Below are 25,496 nucleotides of genomic sequence, written 5' to 3' on the forward strand. Positions count from 1 at the left end.
CCAAAACCAAAACCTTGGTGTATCACAATGATGCTCTAACCAACTGAGCTACCCAGCCAGGGCCTGGAGGGAATTTCTTAAAGGGCGTATTGCCAACCTCTGTGGAAAGGAGAAAATGCAAACCTGAAAAAAGGACAGGGCCAAACTTGGGAGCCCAGAGGAGGAAGAGTAGAGAGGGTGGAGGACCGTCTCTTGCATCTTCAAAAGCAGGTTATTATTAGGTCAGTAAGAACAGCCCTAAAGGGGAGAAGCCCCCCAAAAGGCTAGCAAGTGGCTGACAGGGGGTTTAAAATGCTGTCTTTGGGGGTTCCGGAGATGACAAGACCAGAAGGGTAGAGAACAGAAAAGGAACAAAAAGAGGATGATGAATCTCAACTCAGGACATCCCTGTATAAAGAAATAGTGTCCTTAAGACTTAAAGGAAAGGAAAAATTAAAACTCAAATCGATGTTCTGTAAAATTAAAAACAAACTCAGATGCTCCCCTCAAATTTTAGAACAAAACTACTTCCTTCAGTAATCTTATCCATTGTAATGACCTTCTGTTGTTTTGTTCTCCTGACAGCCCTTCTCCCTTCTGGGGTGGAGGGAACCTCTATTTTCCTCTGGAGAAGCAATCGCTACTCAGTCAATGCTCTTTCTGATGCGGCTGACCCCACCCCTACCCAGGATTGGGCATGTGACCCAGGCCTGTCCAATCAGAGCACAGTATTTTTGCACCGCAGTGATTGGTTCAGAGACAGGCACAAAATTCACTCCTGGGTGAACCCTATTTTGCTGGTGCCATCAGGATAGAAATGCTTTCTTCGCTACAGTGAGGGCTGAGCTTGTTGGATTTAGCCAGGAACTGCTTTGGCCAGATTACCAATACCTGGGAATAAAACTCGGCAGAGAAAGTCAGGAGTGGATTCTAGAGACATCATTTGCTCCCTGCTAGTTTGCAGTTACCAGATCTCTGAGCCAGCGAATTTCCATCTTTATTCACCTTAGTTTGAGCTGGCAACTTTTTACCACCTAAGGAGCCCTATTTCACCTGTTAACCCTGCTTATCTCTACTAATAATACTCTAACTTTAGTTTTTGCTCTCTGAATCCTTATGAACTAAATTTATTATTTCACTCTTACAAGTGCATTGCTTTGAAAATGAAATAAACAGTTTCGCAGGCATCTGTTTAGTGTCCCTAGTCCCAAACTGAAGGCTATACGTAAATACAGGGAGTGACTTTCTCTCTCTTTCAGATGCTGCCACACCACCTAGTACAGCCCTCAGCCAAGAGTAATCACTTAATTTATCAAATATATTTATTGAGTGTCTTAACAGAGAGCTGACTGTGGAGCCAGAAGCCCTAATGTGAATCCTGGCCCTGTCACTTTCTATCCAAGTGAGCGCCAGGCAGTATCTCAACCCAAGTCTCAGTTCACTCCTCATGAAACAGAGATAATGCCTTTCCTGACTTGATTTCACAGGGTTGGCACAAGGATGGAACCAGATTCCATGCGTGGATCCCTGGCAAATGTCAAGCATCACACAGTTGCAAATTAGAATTAATACTTGCCACTGTCAGATCGTTCTTTATTTCCATGTCTCGGGGAAGGGTCAAGTTAAGGAACATGTGTAAAGGACCTGTGGACAAGGACAATGGGGGAGGGGGTAGAATTGAATGTAAGAGAAGAGGAGTGGGCAGGGCAGGGGAGAGCAATGCGGGGAAAATGGGGACAACTATAATTGAACAACAATAAAAAAATTAAAAATAAAAATAAAATTAAAACCAAAAAAGAAAAAAGAATAATTGCCCTTCCCTTTCACCTTGAACCTCACTAAATCCCCACTCCCAGATTATTATCTTAAAATTTTATTTATACCAGTTCATAATACAGAGAACATTTTGATGGATGGTGGAGTGAAAAGGAGAAGGGATGAAGGTGTGCAAATTGCCAGTTATAAAAACAGTTACAGGGAGGAAAAGCACAGTAAATGGAACTCAGTCAATAATACTGCAATAACTAGAGTATAGTGTTAGATATGGGTACTAAATGTATCCAGATGATCATTTTGTAAGTTATATAAATGTCTAATCACTGTGTTGTACACTTGAAACTAATATAATATTGTATTTATTGTATTCAATTGCAACTTAAATTTTTTAAGCTTATTTATGTCACTTTCTGCTAGAGTTCTCGATACCTTCCACACTTACAATGACTTCTGACTTCAGTTAAACATTCTCGAGTTTTATGTGTATTTTTATTTGTAAATTATGTTCATTTTCTCTTTCTCTTTCTATGCCCCCTCTCCACACACAATTACAAAATATGTGCCAAAATTAGATTTTAAAAGGATATGGCCCTGGCTGGTATGGCTCAGTGGATTGAGTGCCAGCCTGTGAACCAAAGGGCCGCTGGTTCGATTCCCAGTCAGGGCACATGCCTGGGTTGCGGGCCAGGTTCCCAGTGGAGAATGCATGAGAGGCAACCACACATTAATGTTTCCCTCTTTTTCCCTCCCTACCCCTCTTTCTAAAAATAAATAAATAAAATCTTTTTTAAAAAAGGATAAAGCTGAAATTACTAAGGATATTGTAAAGATGTTTAGATTTATTTTTAATACAAAAATTATTCTCAGTTAAATATATTACTGAAACTCCTGATGCTTATTTTTAAAACCATGGGGGCATGATTTGTTAATTATAATGGTTTAATACTATCATTTGCTAAAAAGCTCAAAGAATAATACTCACTTAGGGTAAGGCTCACTGCTAACATTAGTGGGGATAATCTTTATTTCAGACAGTTTTCTTGATAATTTCTGTTTGCTGGCTCTAGTCATATTGGCCTTCTACCTGTTTCCTGGGCACGTTTGAACACATTTCCTCCCTGGGTCTTAGCACTTACCTTTGCCTCTGCATGCAACCCTCTTGTCTAAGCCCTCTGCGTGCTTCCTCCCCCATTTCTTTAAGTCTCTGCTTAAAGTCTTGGCTTCCCTGACACCTCCCACCCCAGTGATCCCTATTCCTGTGCCCGGCTTCAGTCTTCACACAACTCATCACCCCTGGCATATTATATATATGTTTATTGTCTGTCTCCACCCTTAAGAATATAAATTCCATTAAGAGCAGGCACTTTTGTCTTTTGCTTATTGCTATATCATCAGTGTCCAGAACAATGTCTGCTCTATTATGAGCATTTACTATCAAATTAGTGGGCACTACTTGCCTAATATCATTTCTATACCTCTAATTGGTTGGTATAGGGTATTTCTGCTGAAGATGCTATTATCTCCTGTTTCTTTTAGTTGTCCTCATTAGATTATAAATGTTGTGTTTGTTATGGTCATGTCTACAACTGCTGTTGTTTGACACCCTGGAACTACTGAAATACTTACATGAAAACTGTGGTTTTTGATGATGAATAATAGAGAATTTACATGAAAAAGTGGATGATGTTTAAAGCGTTTATCTCATGGTGTTGGTATGTTGTTTGGTCCATCCACCAGAGGGATCAAAAATGCCTATGGCTTCAGTTGTGTGGGTCTCAAACCCAGAAAGGAAAGATATTTCTACTAATTTCAAGTCTGCCTCATAAACTTCACAGCAGGATGTGATGTGTTTTGAAGGCTAATCAGCTGAGGGATGCAAAGCCAACTGAGAAGGGAAAGATCTTAAAATCAGAACATTTTGATTCCTGTAAAATTATTGCTTTTATAGTTCACATATTTGATGTCTACTAATTTTCATTTCTCTTCGAGGAAAAGACACAAAGATAAATTGGGGAGTCTTTAAAGCTCCAGACAAATGGAACCACAATGGAATTTCTTTGAGTGCTTCCCAAATACTTCTATAATGATGATGATGATAATGATGATGATGATAGGTAGCACTCATTGAGCATTTACCCGATGCCAGGCATTGTTGTAAGAATTCTGTGTATATTAACTTGGTATGATCATGAGAACACCCAGAAAAGCCAAAGACAAAACTTGAAGAAAACAACATAATCCCAAAGATCAAGAAAAATGACCCATGACTTAAAGTTATTAAGCTCATTTTAAAAATGCAAAATATCTCTTTATTTCAAATACCCAAAAAGGTGTTTAATATGACTAACTGATTTCACATTACATGGCATTTAATTTGATTCTCATATATGAAAGATATTTTCTAATTTAGAAAAATGTCATTTTCATCTTGCAATTATTTGAGAATATTTTAATTTCTTGTTTTCATTAATTTCATTGGTATTTGTAGTTCAGTAAAATTTTATGAAAATTGATACTTTGCAAGAGCAGTGGGTCATAAAAATTTGATGCTCCTCTACTCTGTTCTGCTTTAGTTTAGATTCTAAAGGTTCTTGGGGGCGTCCAACATTTTGGCGTCTCTGGGCCACACTAGAAGAAGAGTTGCCTTGGGCCACACACTAAATACACAAACACGAACAAAAACTGATGAGCAAAAAACAGGTTTCGAGTAAATTTACGATTCTATGTTGGGCTGCACCCATAGTCATCCCGGGATGCATGTGGCCTACAGGCCGTGGGTTGGTCACCCCTAGTAAAAGGAAAGGTAAAAAATGATGATGACCAGAAAGAACAAGGCTGGCTCTGAAAGTTCTAGGGCACAGTCACATATAGTGAGTGCCTGGTAGTCAAAGCTCTTTCTAGGTTCTGAGCTTCTTGAAGGCATGGACTGTCCCTGTCCCTGTCTTTGCATCTCCGGTACCTAGCACAGGCTGGGCATGTGGTGCTCACTAAGTGCTTGTGAATTAATGAAGACCAGATAGTTGTAATGAGTTTATGTAGAAGTCAGCAATGGAGCCAATTCCTACCCCAGCCCCCACTGGGCATTGAATTAAGAGTCTGAAGTTCCTGATGGGACATTTTCTCTGGTTTGGGTGTCACAAGTCAAGTCAGTGAGTTCAGTTATGAATTCCAAGAAAAGAAATCAAGATAAATGTTAAGGCAAATGTTAGATAAGTAGTTATTATCTGATTCCTCTGGAATTATAATTTTATCACATAGCATCACCCTGGCATCACTTTGTTTTATAAAAATATAACTATGCACATATAGATATGCTGTGTCTATGATGCGATTTGATTGTGTCCAATGGAGAACTTCTTGTCAGCCTGGCCTTCTGCAATCTATTTGTGGTAATCAATGAGTCAGCGGTTCTAATTGGTATTCTGTACCTCACTGTATGACCTTAGGGAATTTCTTAGTCTATTTTTAGCCATTTTCGCATATATGGACTGGGAATAATTACTTTGTAATGTTTTCTACAAGAGAATGCTCTTAAAAGAGTCTTAACTAAAACTGTTTCTAATTTAAACTCTGCAATTACTGGCATTGTACAATCCATGACAGAATCAGAATTGACAAATATGCAATATTATATATTATTTTCTTTAAAAATGTTTCTTCTGCATTTTGCTTAACATTTATACAAAATGTATCATAAAAATATATTTTCATGTTTACTGTTGCTAAGAAGATATGTTTGAGTTAAGGAGTTCTTAATTTATCACAATAAAATAGACAAGACTTTGAATAGAAGAGATTAGATTCTGCTACCTAACAACTCTGATCTCTAGTTCTGAGAACTCAGGTGAGTTAACTAACTTCTCTGAGGTTTGGATACCTTCCTTTCTACTGCAGAACCAACACACTTTGCCTCCTCGGGTTGGTGTAAGGGTTTTAAAACAAGATAATGTATGTGCAGGGGAGGTTATATCATATGCCGAGTCCTCAGAAAAGGTTAGTTATATGGCTGTTTCCTAAACAAATGCTGCGAACAGGCTGAATGTCCTGGGTTTAACCCAAAAGTTTCTAATGTTATAGGAAGAAATTTAAAATAATGTGCATTGTTAAGATGTTGAGACACAGTTTAATATAACTAAGGAACATGTTCTTATGTAAAAATTTAAAATACTAGTTTATTCAAATGAAAGTGTTTTCTCCTAGTTGTAAAAATAAACATTTAAAATATAATTGTAGAGCTAGTTATGAAAGATTTTCTAAGTTGCTATGAAGGTAGCTAACCTTTTTAATTAACACAGGAATGAGGGTAGAGGGCATGCCTGTGGTGTGCACTACTATGTATCTAGTAGCCAGCAGAGTACCTGGACACAGTAGGTGCTCAATAAATATTTGTACAATGACTGCATAGAGTGCATAAATTTTTGAACCAGAGATTTGGTTTGAATTATGGCTATATATTAGAACAAGAAGAAGATGATGATCTATTTTCAAAGATTGTTAAGGGAATTTTGAAAGGGGTAACATGAAAATTATCTGGCATGGGTATTAAGATATGTTTCCCTTAGTGCTGTTCATACTTTTGCTAATTTCATAACATTACACGTTAAGATCAAATAGTATTCCAAATGAATAGATTAATAAGCTGCCACATGTCTTCTACATATATAGAAACTGTACATATAGTAACATCCTACTCAATAAATCTTTGTGGCTGATATATCATAGCTCAGCCAAAATGTCCAGGAAAAGTAATTCCTTCTTCAAGGCTTTTTAAAGAAGTCTGCATTACTTGTTCAGTTTTTCTGCACGTGGCTTTCAGTTGCCTTTTTAGCTAGTGACCCTGGATTCTAACTAATGAATTCCAGCTGTTCTTATTTTGCTTTCCAGCCCTTCTCATTTAACCTCCTGTCTCCCTGGTCTCACATCCTTAAAGTTCTTTCAGGAAAAGTGGGACAGTGCCAAAGTTTTCAAACGAGCTCTCACATCTTCTGGAGGGAAGAGGACTGCTCTAACAAGGGCTCCCCACTTTTACACTGGTGGAAAAAGAAACATTCATCGTTGGAAATTAGATGCCTAACAACCTCTAATGTGTCAAAAATCCTTTTGTGGTTTTTAATATTATAAAGCAAAGCATTCAGTAAGGTAAGTCCATAAAGGAAACCAACAAAGTCCACAGTTGAATACTAACTGTAATTGCAAACACCTGTGATGGAGAGCCAAGTCCTGGTAAATATGCAATAAAAGAAACATTTACCATACAGAACAATACTGATCCAGCTTTTCTGAACCCCGCTGAGAACCATCTATTAGCAAAACCAGTAAAAAGGTTTTGTCAAGTATCAACCCAAAAAACTTGGCTGTGGGCAAAATCTGAGTGAGGCAAACCTGAAGCAATAGACAAGTGCATGAAGGAAACACCATAAGAACGAGGTGGACTGGGGACTTTTTATTACATTCAGAAATACTCCTTAACCTATATACATCTCTGTTTAAATCTGGCCGATCTTTAATGACGACCACCAATAAGTGCATTAGTAAATGCAACCTCCATTATATTAAACACTTAAAACCATGCTTTTCTCCAGAATGCACCTGATCCTACCAGGCTGAATCCCCAGCTAACCTGATAGCCATTTGGCCCTTCTCCTTAAATTCAAAATAATACATTTCCCAGGGGCTCTGAAAGACTGTTGAAAATGGCATCAAATTCAGTTATAAACTCATTTTCTGAATTGCTTTTTCCATGCCTGTTTGCATAACCCTTCCTTCCAAGCTCTGTCCAAAATCTACTGACTCCATTAGCCACACTGACGCTAACTGGTTCTCATCTTAGTTTATGTCTCTTTTACCTCCATTATAACACTGGTTGTAACTGGAACCATCTGCTCTGGTACATCTGAAAATGATATAGAGCAAAGATCAGGCTTTTTCTTCTCATCCATCACAACACCCAGCAGTAGGCTTTGCATATGGGATGTGCACAGAAAGAAGGGAAAAAAAATGACGTGGTTAAACAGGGAGAAAGTAAGGCCAAGGAAGAGCCATTTCTCTGGGTTTTTGATGAAATGGATAACAATCCTATTATCACGTTGTCTCAAATGGCTCATGTAAAAAGGTTATTAAATGGAATTTTTAATGATTTATTTTCACTATAGCGGCTTCTTGATGGTGAACAAGTCATCGCTAAGGGAAAGGAACAAAAATGGAATAATAATGGCCAGCATTTGTTGAATTCTGAAAATGGATTTTGTGATAGTGCTTTTTTAAAATAAAGATTTTATTTATTTATTTATTTTTAGAGAGAGGGGAAAGGAGGGAGAAAGAGAAGGAGAGAAACATCTATTGGTTGTCTCTCATGCATCCCAAACAGGGACTGGCCCGTAACCCAGTCATGTGCCCTGACTGGGAATCAAACCAGTGACAAACCAGTGACCTTTTGCTTTGCAGGACAACGCTCAACCAATTGAGTCACACCAGTTAGTGTTGATTAGTGCTTTAAAGCATATTCTCATTTAATCCTCATTACAACTCAAATAGGCACCAGCATTATCCTCTTTCTGCAATAAACTGAGTCTCAAATAGGTAATCTACTCACAGTCACACCACTAGTAATTGGTAGATCTAAGATCCAAACCCAAGTCCACCCTCACCCACCTGTGGTGCTGCCTGGGGCATGAAGAAAATGCAGGAACAACATTAAAAACATGTGCCTTCCCAAAGAGTTTTTCAAATGCTATCTAAACAATTTATTATTTTCAAGCAAGTTGTTTAGTCATAATTTATGGGATTATAGTATTTATTTTATCTTTTATATGGATTTTTCTGGGGTTACATAGATATAACCTTTGCAGTTAGTGTGGGACCAAATACACAGAGGTACCTTAGTAAATACTCATTGAGTTCATGGGCTTGGTCAACTAATATAATACTTTTGAGTCTGAATTCCCTCAAGAATAAGTAGTAAAATGATAGTGTAAATATGAAAACCAGTATAAAGAATAAAATTGCAATTAGAATATTACTTCTAAAAACATCAAAAGCTAGATGCTGAATGGATAGACTCAATGCATTTTTTCCCCCAAAACAGGGAATTAAAACAGGTCTGTTGGGTCCATTTTACTGATCTTACCTTCCCGGATCGCAGTAAATGGGACTCCTTCCTCCTCATTCATACTGATGACTTTTAAAGCCACTAGTTGCCTGTTTATTCTAGAAGAATGGGTGAAAGGTCACACATTAGGATGGTACATAGCAGTTTAACAAAAAGAAATTTTCCTTCAAAATATATTCTAGTATATGAATCTAGAATTTTTTCAAAATGAAGTTTTAAAAGTCATAGATATATATACCAAAACATTTTTTCTCTTTATCTAAGTGATCCATGTTCATTACTTAAAAATTTGAAGAATACAAAAATCAGAGAACTCCCCCAACTGAATCCATCCTCTTAATATTTTGATCTATCTTGTTCCTCTTCCTTCCCTTTGTGTACTTGTCTGAGCCATCCTTATTTTTCATCTGAATTATTGTAGTGACCTCCTAACAGTCTCCCTGCTTGCACACTGGTACCCTACTGTCTACTCTCAACAGAGTAGCCCGGGGCCTCCTTCTAAAGTGAAAGTCAAAACAAGTCACTTCTCTGCTCAAAACAAACCACTGTCACTCTGAATAAAAGCCAAAATCTGTGGCCTCCTAGGTGCTACATGATCTGCCCAATCCCACCATTATTTCTCTCTCTCTTCATCTCCTCCTACTCTCTACTTATTTATTGCTTTGTTTGCTGATATAAGTAAGCTAAGCACCAGAGAACTGAGAAGATTTTAATGAGAGTATAAATACATTATTTTTAATACAGTGGGGTTCATTCAGATCATATCATATCACCTTATCAATAAACTGTTTTTCCTCCATTTAACTTTTTGTCTTATTCATTCTTGTATTATGTGATATTTAATAATGGCATGATGTTTCATCACATATGCTAAAATATGTTTAGACAACTCCAAATACTTTTAAATTATTTTAACTTTTTTGACTTACAAAAATACAGTGATGATCGTATCTGTAGATCTATCTTCTCACACAGCCCCTATTATTTTCTTAGGGTAGTGGTATAATTGCTAAGTCAAATGGTATGCTGCGCATGTGTTTTTATTGTTTTAATAGCATGTTTCCAAATTATGCCACAGAGCGATCACACCATGAACTGGTTGTGAAAGTGGCCGTTCCAACACTCCCTTGTCAACACTGGGCAGAGTTGTTTTTTCTTGTTTAAGATTTCATGTTTTAGAACAGATTTTGGTTTACGGAAAAATTGAGAAGATAGTACAGGAATTTCCATATACCTCACAACCAGTTTCTTCTATTGTTAACATCATACATAGTTTGGTACTTTTTTTTAAATTAATGAATCAATGTCGATACATTATTATTAATTAAAGCCCATAATTTATTATAAATTCTTTAATTTTTGCAGTGCAATTATATTGTTTATTGTGGGTTGCATTGTAAATTGGTAAAATTTGAGGAGAATGTAGTATAATATATAGGAAAAGACATAAAACTATCATAACTATGCATTTTTCCCAATAAAATTATTTCATAAAAGTTAAAAAAATTCCTGACAAAAATATCCTCTACTGTTAGTTATAATAGAAAAAATAGAAACATCAGAAATGTCCAACAGTAGATGAAAGTTAAAAAATTTGTCATACAGCCCTGCCTGGTATGGCTCAGTGGGCTGAGCAATTCCTAGTCAGGGTACTGCCTGAGCCCTGGCTGGGCACCTGCAAGAGGCCACTGATCGATGTTTCTCTCCCTCTCTTTATGTCTCCTTTCCCCTCTCTAAAACCAAATAAATAAATAAAATAAAAAATTCAAAACAAGAAGCATTTTGCATTCATAACGGAGGCTTAAGTCTAGAAACATGTAGAAAAAAACAAAAATTTCACAATACAATAGACAATAGAATACAAAACAGCAAGCATACCATGTTTGTAACTTTAAATACAATTGACCCTTGAACAATGCAGGCATTAGCAATGCCTGCCCTGTCTCCCCCAAACAGTCAAAAATCCTTATATAACTTTTGACTCCCCTAAAACTTAACTGCTAGTAGCCTGTTGTTGATGGAAGACTTACCAATAACATAAAACAGTCAATTAACGCATATTTTGTATGTTTTATGTCTTATGTAATGTATTTGTACAGTAGAGTAAGCTAGGGAAAAGCAAATGTTACTAAGAAAATCATAAGGAAGAGAAAATACATTTACAGTATCCAAGGAAAAATATCCCTGTATAATTGGACCCGTGTTGCTCAGATCAACTGTAAACTGGGTGCATGTGGAAGACAGAATGCACATGTGCAATTTCTGTATGAAAGTGATAGGTCATAGATGTTTTTAAGTTTTAAAAATCCATTTACTATTATTTATTACCTTTTCTTTTTACTTTTATGGCACTTATGAATTATCAGTTTTATTTTAAAATGTTTTCTTACAATGACTATTTTTCTTTTTATCTCTTTTAAAATAGATGTGTAAACTTATGAAATCAATTTATCTTAGTCTTTTCTTAAATTGAGATATCATTGGCATATAATGTTGTATAAGTTAAAGGTGTGCAATGTATTGATTTGATACATTTATGTATTGCAATATGATTGCCAGGATTTCTTTAGTTTTTACCTAATGTCCTTTCCCTGTCCAGGATACATTACATTTAGTTGTCACATCTCTTTCGGCTCCTCTGGGCTATGACAGTTTTCCAGACGTTCCTTGGTTCCGATGACCTTTGAGGAGTACTGGTCAAGAATATTATAAGATACCTCTCTGTTGGAATTTTCCTTATGACTACACTGGGGTTACAGGTTTTGAGGAAGTAGAGTACCATTTCCATTACACCATGGTAAGGGTACATATCATCATAATTTATGACTTTTGATGTTGGCCTTAATCACCTGGCTGAGGGTGTGTTTGTCAGGTGTCCTCCCTGTGGTTATCCGCCCTCCACACTGCACTTACGGAAGAACATCACGATGGGTAGCTCACACTTAAGGAGTGGGGAGTTCTGCTCCATCTCCTTGAGAGTGGGTTATCTACACAATTATTTGGAATTCTGCATGAGAGATGTATCTCTTCTCTCCCAATTATTAATTTATTGAACCATTTATTTATATCCATGTGGACTCATAAATATTTCTTTTATACTTTGAGTTATAACCCAACACTGCAGCACAAAGTAGTTTATCTTGTGGCTCAAATTTTTCCACCTTTGTCCTTTGGGAACTTTTTCAGTTGGCTCCTGTGTCCCTTTGACACACCCCGTAAATGTGGGATTTGGTTTTTGAAGCATGCTTTTACCTTCATTTTGGGGGCCTGTTTATAAGTAAAAAGGATCATCACATTTTAATTTCTATTTCTTTACTTTTGGAACTGAATTTTCATAAATATATTGGTCTTTCCTCTTCTTTTGTGATTTGCCTATTCACCCACCTTTTAATTAAAATATTTTATATATCCTTTTCACCAATTTTTTTGTGCCTTAGCATGTTTTGAAATTCTGATGCTAAGAGCACCTACAATGAAGGATCACATTTAATTTTGTTCTAGGGTTCCTTTGTTAATTTGACAACAGTGATTGTTTCAATGAAACCTCTATTAAGGTGTCTCAAAACTGAGGCTCCCTAGAACATACTTGGATAGATGGGGCACCACGGACCCTTTCAATCTTCCCTTAAGGGTTTGACTTAAGTGTTCTGTGGAGACAGACCTTTTCCAACCCAAAGGTCACACACAAAGGTCTCTTATCTATTCTTCTGGTTCCTGTTTTTTTCCCCATTTAATTCTTTAATCCTGGGATTAAAGAAAATTTATATTGCATATTTTTACCTTTTCTAAGTTGTTAACAATTGTCCCAGCTCCATGTACTGGACTGTCCTCTTTTCCTTGCTGATCTGACATGCCACCATGATTATATATTACATCTTGCTAATATTTGGATTTGTGACTGTTCTGGATGTGTTAAAATCATATTTCTTTGATCTGTCTTTTATTTTTTTATTTTTAAAATTTTATTGACTTGAGAGAGAGAGAGATTTGTTGTTCCACTTATTTATGCATTCATTGGTTTGATTCTTGTATGTGGCCTGACCAGGGATGGAACCTGAAACCTTAGTGTTTTGGGATGATGCTCTAACCAACTGAGCTACTGGGCCAGGACCAATCTGTCTTTTCTTATATACTTGTGCTACACTATTTTAATTATTGTAGATTTTGGACACATTTACAATACATTAAGACTGTAAATTAGAGAATCATTGACATCTTTGCACTATTAGATGTTTGTTCTAATCCAATTATTCTTACAAGGGTTTCTGGAATGATCTATAAGACCCTATATATCCCCCCACTACAAGTGCATCTCTTTCCTGTCCTCATCTGCTTCCAGAGCCAGGCCTGCTCCTGCCTTAGGGATTTCTTACATGCTGTTCCCTCTGCCAGAAGCTCTCTTCCACCACACATGTGTACAGCTCACACCTCCCATGGCAGAGTCTCTGTTCAAGTGTTCCCTTCCCATCACTCTATTTAAAATGCCCATCCACCACCCCATGCTGGCACCCCCTTACCCTCTTCCCTGTTTTATACTTTTTCAAAGCACTTTTCACTCTTTGACAAACTCAGTATTTTACTACTTTATTTGTTGCCTATCACAATCCCACCAGAATGTATACTCCATAATAGAAAATATTTTTGTCTTATTTTCAGGTGAATCCTTATTGGCTAAAATAGTGTCTGGCACACAGTAGGAGCTTAAAAATATTAGTAGACTGAATGAGTGCCTGTATAAAAAAAACAAATGCCCTTCTGGCTTTTTCTTCATGTGTTCTATGTCCCATAATAAATCTTTGGATAAATCCTTCCCATGTGTTGATGCTAATGATTTTTGTCTTTGCTATTGTGAGAGTAATTTCTCCTACTATATTTTCTCTTGAATGGTTATTGTTAATACATAAAGACAACTTTTGAGAAGTGTGTTTTTATTTTGTAGTTGATCTTACTGTTTGTCATACTACTTTTAATAGTTTCTTAGATGATTATCTTGGGTTTTTAGGTAGACAGTTCTATAATCCACAAAGCGATATACATTCTTTTTCCCTCATTGTGTCAGCTAAAATATTAACAATAATATTTTACTATAAAAGGTATGGGCATTCTTGCCCTGTCTCAAACTTAATGGCAATATCTCTGGTATTAAACAACAAAAAAAGTATGGGCTGTTGATTTGAAAATTTCTATATCATAGTGGTAAAGTATCATCCCATTCCTGTTTTGCTCAGAGTTGTAAAAACTAGTAATTGATGCTGAATTTATCAAATGTCTTCTTGGCATCTATCTCTATGATATTTTTAAACTTGTTTTTAAATAATAAATATAATGGGTGGCTTTGTGAATAAAGTGAAAAGTTTTAGTGATCTTTCTTTCCTCACCTCAGTATCAACCACTAGAAGTATCTACTTTTAACAATATCTTGGAGATTTTTCCAGACTCCTCTATGAGTCTACCAATTTATACATGTATAGTAAGTACATTTGGGTGTCTTTTTCTAAATGAGATCATAGAGTACATATTGTTCTGTAATTTGTTTTTGTTTCTTAAAATATTGGACATCTTTTTATATTAGTAGAGATCTCTCTTATACTTTAGGTGGCTGCATATTATTTCATTGTATGTTGATTATTTAGCCAGTCCTTCATTAATGGATATTTGTGGTCACATTTTTACTTTTTTTTAAAATAAACCTCACTTCAGTGAATATAATTTACATATATGTTTGTGCACTTGGACAAGTATTTCTAATGTATTTTTTGTCCTATTACTAGGCTTAGTCCTTTGAAGGAAATCTTACATTCTCGGTTCCTACAATAGTCCATGGAAACACATTAAATTCTGTTTCTGCATAATGTGTTTAAAACATTTCCCCTAAAACCCTGTTTTAACAAGTAGAAATTATAACACAAGTACTAAGATAAATGATAAATATTTTGCCTGGTAGTATGAATATTAAAAATTTTTAATTAACCCTTAACCACTATTGAGCCATTATTTTCAACCCTGAAGTAACATAAAGAAATCAGATCTCCAACTCTTTTTTTTTTTTTTTTTTTTTACTAAAAAGCAGTGGAGTTCATGGATCTTTCATATGTTTAACAAAGTTTATTTTAGCCAAAATGGGCACTTGGCTTTTGGATTAGCAGTATTTTTATTCTTCAGCCACTTTGTCTATTTTATAAGTGTAGAAAACTGAGAATTAACCATTTTTTGCACATACCCTATTTTGTAGAAATCAGCTTCAGTTTCTTCTATGAAGGCAAAGAGGCAGAATGAGGGAGAAAACTCAAGGTTGCCATTGCAAACCTTTCTCATGTTTTAGGGGGAGGATATGAACGACACCTTATTTAGAGACATCTTACCAACTGCACTTCCCATCAGGCAAAGAGCAGTAATTGTTCTTTGGTGCAGTAGTTGAGGAAGTCTATTTTGAATTGAATAAAAAAGAAGAAAAGCTGATATCTCAGTGGGCTGATTTTAATTGGGTCAGGAAAAGTTTATTTTTCTTTCAAGGCTATTTAAATTACCGTATCTCTCCCTATTGACCATGGTGTCCTGCACAGGTCCTGAACTTCTGCTATGTGTCACCTGGCTTTACAATGTCAAATGGGGGGATGGGATCCTCATCTCCAAAGGCTCTCCCAGCTATGCATCACTTACCTGCTAATCCCCTTGTAAACTGTAGCATAAGAGCCTTCACCCAGCTTCTCCAGGTTCAAGTAAGATGAGGCTGCCCCAAAAGGGAGGCTCTTCCTCTGCTTAAGGGGAACAGGTAGGGGTGAGAGGTTGGAAAAAGAAGAAAGAGGACTGTTTTATTATTTGCCAGAGTGTACTTGGGACACTCTGCTTAGTAATTGCCCTGGAAACAGGGCCAGCCTCCCCAGACAAGCACACATTAAATCCTTGTTGATCAGCATCAGCTGCTCACTCACCCACTGCAAGCCCTGCCTCAGATCCTCTTCCTGAAAAGAATCACTGTTACTTCGTGGCCTTTTACTCTTGAACTTCCGGGCACGGACTGCCTGAAGTCCCCTGGGGTGAAATGAAGTCATGGAACAAGATGCTTCTTTTAGGTCTGTTAGCTAGAGAAAAAAAAGGAAAGTGCAGAAATAAAATTTATGCAAAGTCAAGACTTAGTGGCTGCCATAAACCATTTTTCCTTTTGTTGTCTTTTTTTTAATCTTCAAATGTTTTCTAAGCTTTGCACTCCCCAAAGTCACCTTTCCTGAAAGTAGATCATTTAAAAAAAAATCTTAATGATAGCAATTGTTGAAACACTACATTCTTTCTTCACCTAAAAATATGTCTTTAAAACTTAGGTTAACCTAAATTTCTTTGATGGATAGCTTCCAATTTTTCTCTGTTTAACTTACACTTTTTCTTCATGTCCCCTTAATCTGTCATTTAGGGGAATAACTTTCTAGTATGGCATTGCTAATAACCATGAGCTAATTATTGAAATGTTGAATCCATGGCATACAATACTGCAGCTTGTTTTTTAAGGTTCAGCTTTGTAGTTTAGTACTGGAGAGATTTCAATAGAAAAACTACTTTTGTGACTTCAGTTGAGTTTCAGGCAGCCCAAAGCATAGGATTATTTTTCCCTTTTGGTCTACAAAAAAAGATAACAATCCCAAATTTGATAACAATAGCCATAAATTCTCTGTGACTTTAATAGCATTTTCTTTTTACTGGTTTAGACCTACCACAGAAAAATCAGACCCTGCAACAGAAAGGGAGCCTCTGAACTCCTCCGCTTATCACTAGAGAAAGATGCTGCTCCTGGGATACAAATACCTCGATCGCAGCCTCCATCGTCACAGGCGCGCTCCTCTGACAGCTGTGCGCATCGCCTCCCTCCCCACAGCGATGGCAGCTGCATCCCGGCTGGAGAGTCTTTGCACACAGCTCTTGACCCATAATCTTCTAGGCTCAAGGAGAGAGCTCGCACTTGAACCTCTCCCTCTCTGTCTCTCCTGTCCTCGTTCACTCCCTTTTAGCCAGAGGTCAGTAAGGCTGGAGCTTTCGTATGACTCACATGAGGGCTCTGCTGGGTCAGCCTCATGACTTCAGCAGTTTTTCCTTATCGGTACAAGAAAGCATACGTTGGGAGGATGGCTGCCTGCACTCGTACGTGTAACTGAAAACAGGACGCTAGTACTGGGTAGAATGAAACTTGGCACAGTTTAGGTTCATATTCCAGCCACAAGTTAGTTTTATTGGTATACATAGTTTTTATGAATTTACATGGCTTATTCATATAAATAATAATGACGTTTATTAGGCTTCCCCAGTGCTAAAGTGGACACATTGAGAAGCATTTTCTCCCTGCCTTTCATGTGAGAGAATTTTGCTTTAAAATATATCTGCAACCTAGCCAACTCTTAATAGTCAGAGAAACCACAGAATAGGAAGAAAGCTAAAGATACCTACCCCATCGCTTCACCTTCGAGCAGTTGTGTAACTAATACTCCCAGAGGAGCTTGCACATTCATTCATCACTTTAAAAAACTAGCTAGTGAGCACCTGTGTTGTTCTTACTACGTAGATAGTTACCCAGTGGTGGAGAAAGAGGAGTTTGCATGAAATATATCCATCTTTCCTCTCTGTTTTCCTCTCTCCCTTCCTTCCTTTCACATAGCTGTAATTAATGTTTACTATGTTAATAGAATGCAGTGTTGAGGATCTAGCTTAAGCTACTTTGTAGTCTTTAAACAAAACTTTTTACTCTCATAGACTCCTAAGGTTGGATATTGTCACTATAATGTACCAATCTGAGTGAGACAATGCAGGATACACAAGCACAACCATTATCATAAAAGGAAAAAGTGAGTCATGTCTATTACTACAATAATATTTGTGTATATTTCCTATAGGAACTTCACAATGGTTTAAAAAGCCTTTCAGATAATTTAATTATAAGCATGTATTAAAGTCTTATTTCAAAATTGCCACAAGAGAAAAGATCTAGAAGAGGACAGTTCAAAGAGTCACTCAAATTAGAGACATGTAGTTTTTTTTTTAAGTAAGTTACATTAATACAAAAAAGAATATTTGGTTAAAGACTATTAAACATTCTTTTTAAAGATTTTTATTTATTCATTTTTAGAGAGGGAAGGGAGGGAGAAGGAGAGAGAGAGAGAAACACCAATGTGTGGTTGCTGGGGGCCAGTGGCCTGCAACCCAGGCATGTGCCCTGACTGGGAATCGAACCTGCAATGCTTTGGTTCGCAGCCTGCGCTCAATCCACTGAGCTATGCCAGCCAGGGCTAGACTATTAAACTTTTGATTGACAATCAACAGAGAGTGAGAAAAGCTAGTTTCTCAAAATATTTAATAATTCCATTAGAATTTATTATAATTAGATTATATTTTATAAAAAGTGCTGATTTTTTCCTAAAAGGATACTGTGAATTTTTTTAAAACATTTTTTATTGTTGTTCAAGTACAGTTTTCTGCCTTTCCCCTGTCCCTTCCCACCACCCCAGCACTCCCTACCTCCCTCCCCTGTTTCCACTCCCATTTGTTATTGTCCATGTGTCCTTTATAATTGTTCCTGCAAACCTATCACCATTTTCCCCTATAATCCCCTCCCCTCACTCCTCTGGTCACTGTCAGCCTGTTCTCAGTTTAAATGTCTTTTCTCATATTTTGCTTGCTTGTTCATTTTGTTGATTAGGTTCCTGTTAAAGGTGAGATCACATGTTATCTGTCTTTCACTGCCTGGCTTATTTCACTTAGCATAATGCTCTCCAGTTCCATCCATGCTGTTGCAAAGGGTAGGAGCTCCTTCTTTCTTTCTGCTGCATAGAATTCCATCATGTAAATGTACGATACTTTTCTGATCCATTCATTTACTGATGGGCACCTACATTGTTTCCAGCACTTGGGCATTGTAAATGGTGCTGCTATGAACATTGGGGTGCATAGGTTCTTTTGGATTGGTGTTTCAGAGTTCTTAGGATATAATCCTAGCAGTGGAATTGTTGGGTCAAAAGGCAGTTCCATTTTTAGTTTTCTGAGGAAATTCCATACTGTTTTCTATAGTGGCTGCACTAATCTACAATCCTACCAACAGTGCACTAGGGACTCCTTTTGTCCACAACCTCTCCAACACTTGTTTGTTGTTTTGTTTATGATGGCCATTCTGACCAGTGTAAAGTGGTATCTCATTGTGGTTTTAATTTCCAACTCTCTGATAGCTAGCGATATTGAACATTGTTTCATGTGTCTCTGGATCCTCTGTATGTCCTCCTTGGAGAAGTGCCTGTTCAAGTCCTTTGCCCATTTTTTAACTGAGTTGCTTATCTTCTTAGAGTGGAGTAGTGTAAGTTCTTTATATATTTTGGAGATCAAACCCTTGTTTGAGGTATCATTGGCAAATATGTTTTTCCATATGGTTGGTTCTCTTTTTATTTTAATGCTGTTTTCTTTAGCCATGCAGAAGCTTTTTATTTTGATGATGTCTCATAAGCTTTTGTTTGAGGCTCTGTTTCCAGAAAATCTGTGTTAAGACAAACAGCTTTTTTAAATTAGTAGTAACATTAATAAGTTATTGATAATTTCAGGCTAGCTTCTCCCATCCTACATTTTTGGAGTCTTTTTTCCTTTCTTAATTGGTGTGTATTCAAAATACAATATTTAGTTGAAAGTTTGCACTTTTCCAGTCTTTGCATTCCTGCCTTTATTTAAGGTAGGCCGATTATTAGGAATTATGGTCTAACCTTTCTAAAATATGTAGTTTTTCACAAGCACTCAACAGGTAATAACATGAGAGGTAATTTGAAGCTTTTGTCAGAAACATTAAAAATAATCCATGTACATCACCAGTGTATAGCCATAAAAGGAAGATGTAAAAAAATGACTTGCAGTGATAATCAAAATGTACTGTTAAGTGAAAAAAGCAAAATGCTTTTGTACGTTACATTTTGTGGCAAATGAGGGAAAAATAAAGTGTAATCAGTAGTTTTACTAATAGTAGCAATATTACTGTTATTATTTTGAAACTCTTACTGGTATATTTTAGGATTAAACAAGTAATTATGCTAATGTCATTAAAACTAAACTTTTCAGCATAAGAGAAAATAGACATAAATATTAAATCAAAGAAATCAAGTAAAAAGTACATGGTCTTAAATTTGATTAGGAAATATTGGATAAACTTATAACTGTTTTCCTTTAAAAAAATCTATCAACCTAAAAGACCTAGAAACAGTGACAACCCAATAGCAGTGAGCAATGCCAGTGCCCATTTGTGGTCTCTAAATACTATGTTTTATTAAAAACAACCAAGAAGCCTGTGGAGAAATAGTGGCTGAACATACGGAGCATGAAATTTCAGAAGTTATCAGGAAAGACATCTTCGGCTCATCTTAAGTATGTGGGAGTCCTGTTAAAATAACACAGGAGCCAACTTGAAGGGACTCCCATTTTGCTTAAGATGGGACAATTTGAATATTTAAAATAATGACTGTAAAGTATTGAACACACAAAATATGTAAAATCCATACCTTTATGGTGGTTATAAATAAAAATGGTCACTTGGAGGTTTCTAGTGCAGCAACTCAATGACTGTGAATATTGACAAAGGGGGGAATCATGTATTTATTTAGTCTTTTTTAATATAGATTATTTTTCTGGAGTTATTAAATAGTTAATGAGGAGAAAATTCTTCCTCACAGAAGATTTTCAGCTAGTAAAGGCAGAAGAAATGATAGAAGTAGAAATTCACTACTATGCAATCCCTAGTGCAATAATAAATCTAAGGAACAATCATCAGTGGATGCTACAATGAAATCATTAGGTGAAAGATTGATAAGGAACTTTGCAATGAAGGGTCAAGTGGATACCATCTGTGCCACTGATCAATCTTAGCTCCACTAAATCTTGGACATCGAGAAGTGATGTGCCTCCTGATGTGGTACAACAGAAAGAACACAGCACCACCTGTGATGTATTTCTGACTGAAGAAAAAATATTTAATCTGAATCTAATCAAGTATCTAGGTCTTAAACCAAATTACAAGAAACACAGAGGACAGAGGGTTATTCACTTTTGTGTGTATAATGCTACAAGGAAACAAAGAGCCAAATCAGAAAGGATGAATAACCTGATTTCTCTCACAAATAAATGGCATAAAAAAAGAAGATAATTCAGAAGCCTTAAGAGACGCGACAAATACAACATGTAGACCTTGTTTGAATCCTGATTTGAACAAATCAACTGTAAAACAACATCTTCCCCCTAGCTTTACTGAGGTATTATAGAAAATAAAAATTGTATATACTTAAAGTATACAAGATGACATTTTGATATATGTGTTCATTGCAAAATGTTTACCACAATCAAGCTAATTAACATAATTATCCCTTCACACAGTTAACTTTGTGTGTGTGTGTGAGAGAACAATTAGGATCTACCATGTGTGCATCACAGCATTTCCCTACCATGTGTGCATCACAGCATTGCTAACTATGGTCACCCAGCCTGTGCATCAGATCTCTAGCAGGTACTCACCGGGCACATCTGAACTCATATATGCACACCTTTGCCAGCACTTCCCCACTTCCCCAACTCACCAGCTTCTGGGAACCACTGCAGAACAACATTTCTGAGACCAGTATGAAAACTTACTTATGGTATTAGATGATCTTAATAATTTATTTTTGGAAACAATAATATTTTAGATGTGCTGGCTTAAATAAAATGTGTTATTAAAATAAAAAAGAATTTATTTTTAATTTTACATGGTGATTGTTTGAAAACAATCCTACAGTTAAAGATGCATGCTAAAGTATTTATAGGTAGAATGACATAACTTCTTTACTTAAAAATATTCCAGAAAAAATAATGTTGGGGGAAATAATCAAAATTGGTAAAATGATGATTGTTTAAGTGATGGCTTAATGCGGATTCACTTTTGTGTATAAGAATCTTCTAAATGAGGGGAGTTCCAGCAAGATGGAGGCATAGGTGGATGCACCGTACCTCCATGCACAACCAAGATTAGAACAACAATTTAGAAGCAGAATAACACCAGCACTGACAGAGAATTTATCTGAATGAAGTCAGACAGCCAAGAAGTTGAAGTAGACCTGTTCATCCAGACCAATAAGAGGGGTGGAGACAAGTGCATGGGTTGCAGCGTGTGGAGTTCAGGGAGAGATGGGCGCCTAAAGCAACCAGGAGCGAGTAAGCCATCTGGGGTGCACAGCGGGTGGACCCTGAGTACGCAAGCGGCAACTGGCGGACCCAGTGAGGTTGTGATTGTGGACCAGGGCAGAGCGCAAAGCCCAGGATCCCAGGGAAGGGACTGAGATCCCAGGAGAGTGGGGCTGCCGCCATTGTTCCCTCCTGCCCCCGCCCCCACATACAACGTCACGACCTAGTGACTGGGGTGCCCAGCCCCAGTGAACACCTAAGGCTCCGCCCCTCACTGTAACAAGAGCGACCAGACCGGAAAAAAAAGAGAGAGCGATGGCTCAAATAGAAGAACAAATCAGTGCCCCAGAACTCATCCTTTTGAGCCACCAAGAAATAGCTAACCTATCAGATGCACCATTCAAAACACTGGTGATCTGGGAGCTCACAGAATTGGTTGATTTTGTGTGCAAATTAGATGAAAAAATGCAAGTTACCATAAAAGAGATGAAGGAAGATGCACGGAGAACCAACAGTGATGAGAAGGAAACTGGGACTCAAAACAACAGAGTGGACCAGGAGGAAGAAAAAAGAAACCAAACAGGAAATAATGAAGAAATAAGAATTCAAAAAAACGAGGAGAAGCTTAGGAACCTCCAGGACATCTTTAAACGTTCCAACATCCGAATTATAGGGGTACCAGAAGGGGAAGAGGTAGAGCAACAGATTGAAAATGTATTTGAACAAATAATAAGGAGAACTTCCCCATTCTGGCAAAGGAAATAGACTTCCAGGAAATCCAGGAAGCTCAGAGAGCCCCAAAGAAGTTGGACCCAAGAAGAAACACACCAAGGCACATCATAATTACATTAGCCAAGGTAAAAGTGAAGGAGAGAATCCTAGAAGCAGCAAGAGATAAGGGGACAGTAACCTACAAAGGAGTTCCCATCAGACTGTCAGCTGATTTCTCAAAAGGGACCTTGAAGGCAAGAAGGGGCTGGAAAGAAGTATTCCAAGTCCTGAAAGACAAGGACCTATATCCTAGATTACTCTATCCAGCAAAGCTTTCATTTAGAATGGAAGGGCAGATAAAGTGCTTCTCAGATAAGGTCAAGTTAAAGGAGTTCATCATCACCAAGCCCTAATTTTATGAAATGCTAAAGGGACTTATCTAAGAAAAGAAGATAAAGAAAAAACATGTATAGTAAAATGACAGCAAACTCACAACTATTAACAACCACACCTAAAGCAAAACCAAAAGAAACAAAGCAAACAACTAGAACAGGAACAGAACCACAGAAATGGAGATCACATGGAGGGTTAGCAACAGGGGAGTAGGAGGAGGAGAGAGGGGGAAAAGGTACAGAGAATAAGTAGCATAGATTATAGGTTGAAAATAGACAGGGGCAGGGCAAGAATAGTATGGGAAATGTAGAAGCTAAAGAACTTACGACACATGGACATGAACTAAAGGGAATGTGGGTGGGAGAGGGTGTACAAGGTGGAGGGGAGTGAAGGGGGGAAAATGGTAAAACGGGACAACTGTAATAGCATAATCAATAAAATATATTTTAAAAAAAGAATTTTCTAAATGAGAAAGTAGAATAAAACAATATTCTTAAAAACACATTCATATGAAATCCATACATTTTGATCATTTATTTATTTCCTCATATTCATTCCTGCCTGCTCCCAATGGGGTGTGTGTGTATGAGGCTTTAGATAAAAGTACAATAGTAGCATCACTATCAAAGGGTTTCTTAGCTCCCTTCCCCAAGGTAGAAATCAGGAGAAGAGGCAAAACAAACTCAAAAGGAGAAGTTTACTGAAAACAGGATGGAGAGACAGGAGAAAGGGAGGGAGCTTGATGCACCAAGGGAGCACAGACTAACGACAGCATGGCTCCCCTGAACTGTCGCTGGCATCTGGCTTATCCAGAGCTGGGTTCTTCATGCAGGTGCAGAGGCAGCTCTTACTTTCCAGGTTCCCACAGTTGGCTGGTATCTACTGGAGGAGGCACAGGACAGAGCTTTTTGGGGAGTACCTGAAGAGAAAATTTAAACGTATCTAGGAGAGGCTTATAAAAATAACTGAAGAACATTCCCATCCATTTAACAGAGGCTCAGCCTGTCTCAGCAGTAGTAGCAATAACAGTAACAGCTTGCTCTGCGTCAGACTTCGTGCTGATCCTCCAACTCCATGACAGTGACTAGGCACCTTTACTTATCTCCACTTATGAGGGTACTGAGTCTTAGAGAATTTATGTAACTTTCCCAAGATTACTAAACTAGCAAATAGTAGAAAATAGTATAAAGCCTTCCAAAGACTACTACAGTTTTCTAATTTTATTGAATGAGGGGACAGTGATAATTGTATATGCACAAAATGCTCAAAATCTCTGTTTGGTCTCATTTCTCATTAATTATTAGGACTAGATTTAAATTAGTTACTATATTTCAGGTGAACCAGTAATAGTTAAATGATTCTGGTTCATCAATCAGAAGTCCTATGGCATCACCGTTGGTCCAAATAAAAACTACAGAATACAGTTCTTAAATCACATGCCCTCTTTCTTCTAGGAATACTTTGTTTTATTAAAAACTTTACATGCTGAGAGTGCTGTCTGCTGACAGTACTCAGAACTGCAAGCACATGGTGTCTGGGTCTCCTTTGCAACTTTAGATACATTTGTGGTCTTTCTTTACATCATATTATTATTGCATATTAGTATAGTATTTGTTTACTTGTACTTAGTATTCACAATGAAGTTAATAGTGTAAGTTCATGTTATCTTCCATTTCCACTGCCTTCAAGAAAGACTAAGATTCAAACTAATGTTACTGAAAAAATATGTGGAGCAAGATGGTCATGTTTCCAAATTTCACAAGTTCTATTGATTTAAGAGACAATTTCTAGAGCCCTTGGGAATATCTGCTCAGAAATGCCAACTGCCCCGGTTCCTAGTTTTCTAGCCTTAAATTCTGTGTTCCTGGCTGTAATATTAGATTCTGTCTCACATTCAGGCTCTCCCCACATCCTGGCCTTCACTTAGAAAGAGTAGTTTAATCCGTTGTGGATCAAAACTGTGAACTACAGATGGAACGCTCGAGTATGCTGAGCGATTCCATATGTGCGTGTCCACATTCTAAAACTACTGGGAAGCAATGGCAGGTTAAAAGAGACATTTCACAGGCAGGTAAAGAAATCTAATTGCAAGGTGTTCCTGTCACAGAATAGCTTAGCTTGTAAAACAATGCAATTATACTGAACACTACACCTAAAAATGGCCCTTTGTGTAAAACAGTATAGGAATCTTTGGGAATCTGTAGGTGCCGGGAAAACAGAAGACCCCCTATTGCCAGTATACGCAAAAAAATAAAGTTATGCTTCTACAGACCAGATGTTTTCTCTGTTATTTTCATCCGTATGACTGCTTGTTTGTTTAATTTGAGTCTGAAAGCATTCAGGGAAAATTTCAGATATGACTTGAACT

The 25,496-nt window shown here is 37.2% G+C and overlaps 1 protein-coding gene across 2 annotated transcripts in view; it reads right to left on the reverse strand.

The window, feature by feature from the left end:
• The window catches only part of CDK15 (cyclin dependent kinase 15), an 81,757-nt gene extending 64,675 nt beyond the window's left edge, over positions 1 to 17,082 (reverse strand). Inside the window, exons 1-4 of one of the 2 annotated variants that reach the window (XM_028510631.2) lie at positions 16,661 to 17,082; positions 15,796 to 15,945; positions 15,524 to 15,618; positions 8,882 to 8,961 (exon numbers count right to left, since the gene is read on the reverse strand). In XM_028510631.2, coding sequence (XP_028366432.1) covers positions 8,882 to 8,961; positions 15,524 to 15,618; positions 15,796 to 15,945; positions 16,661 to 16,783 — 448 coding nt within the window. In that variant the 5' untranslated portion in view covers positions 16,784 to 17,082. Of the gene's footprint in view, positions 1 to 8,881; positions 8,962 to 15,523; positions 15,622 to 15,795; positions 15,946 to 16,660 lie in introns of both variants that reach the window. The other variant, XM_036023059.1, reaches the window with a different exon arrangement.
• Positions 17,083 to 25,496: the final 8,414 nt, after the last annotated feature.

The sequence above is a fragment of the Phyllostomus discolor genome, chromosome 4 (assembly GCF_004126475.2).
Source record: "Phyllostomus discolor isolate MPI-MPIP mPhyDis1 chromosome 4, mPhyDis1.pri.v3, whole genome shotgun sequence".
NCBI lineage: Eukaryota > Metazoa > Chordata > Mammalia > Chiroptera > Phyllostomidae > Phyllostomus > Phyllostomus discolor.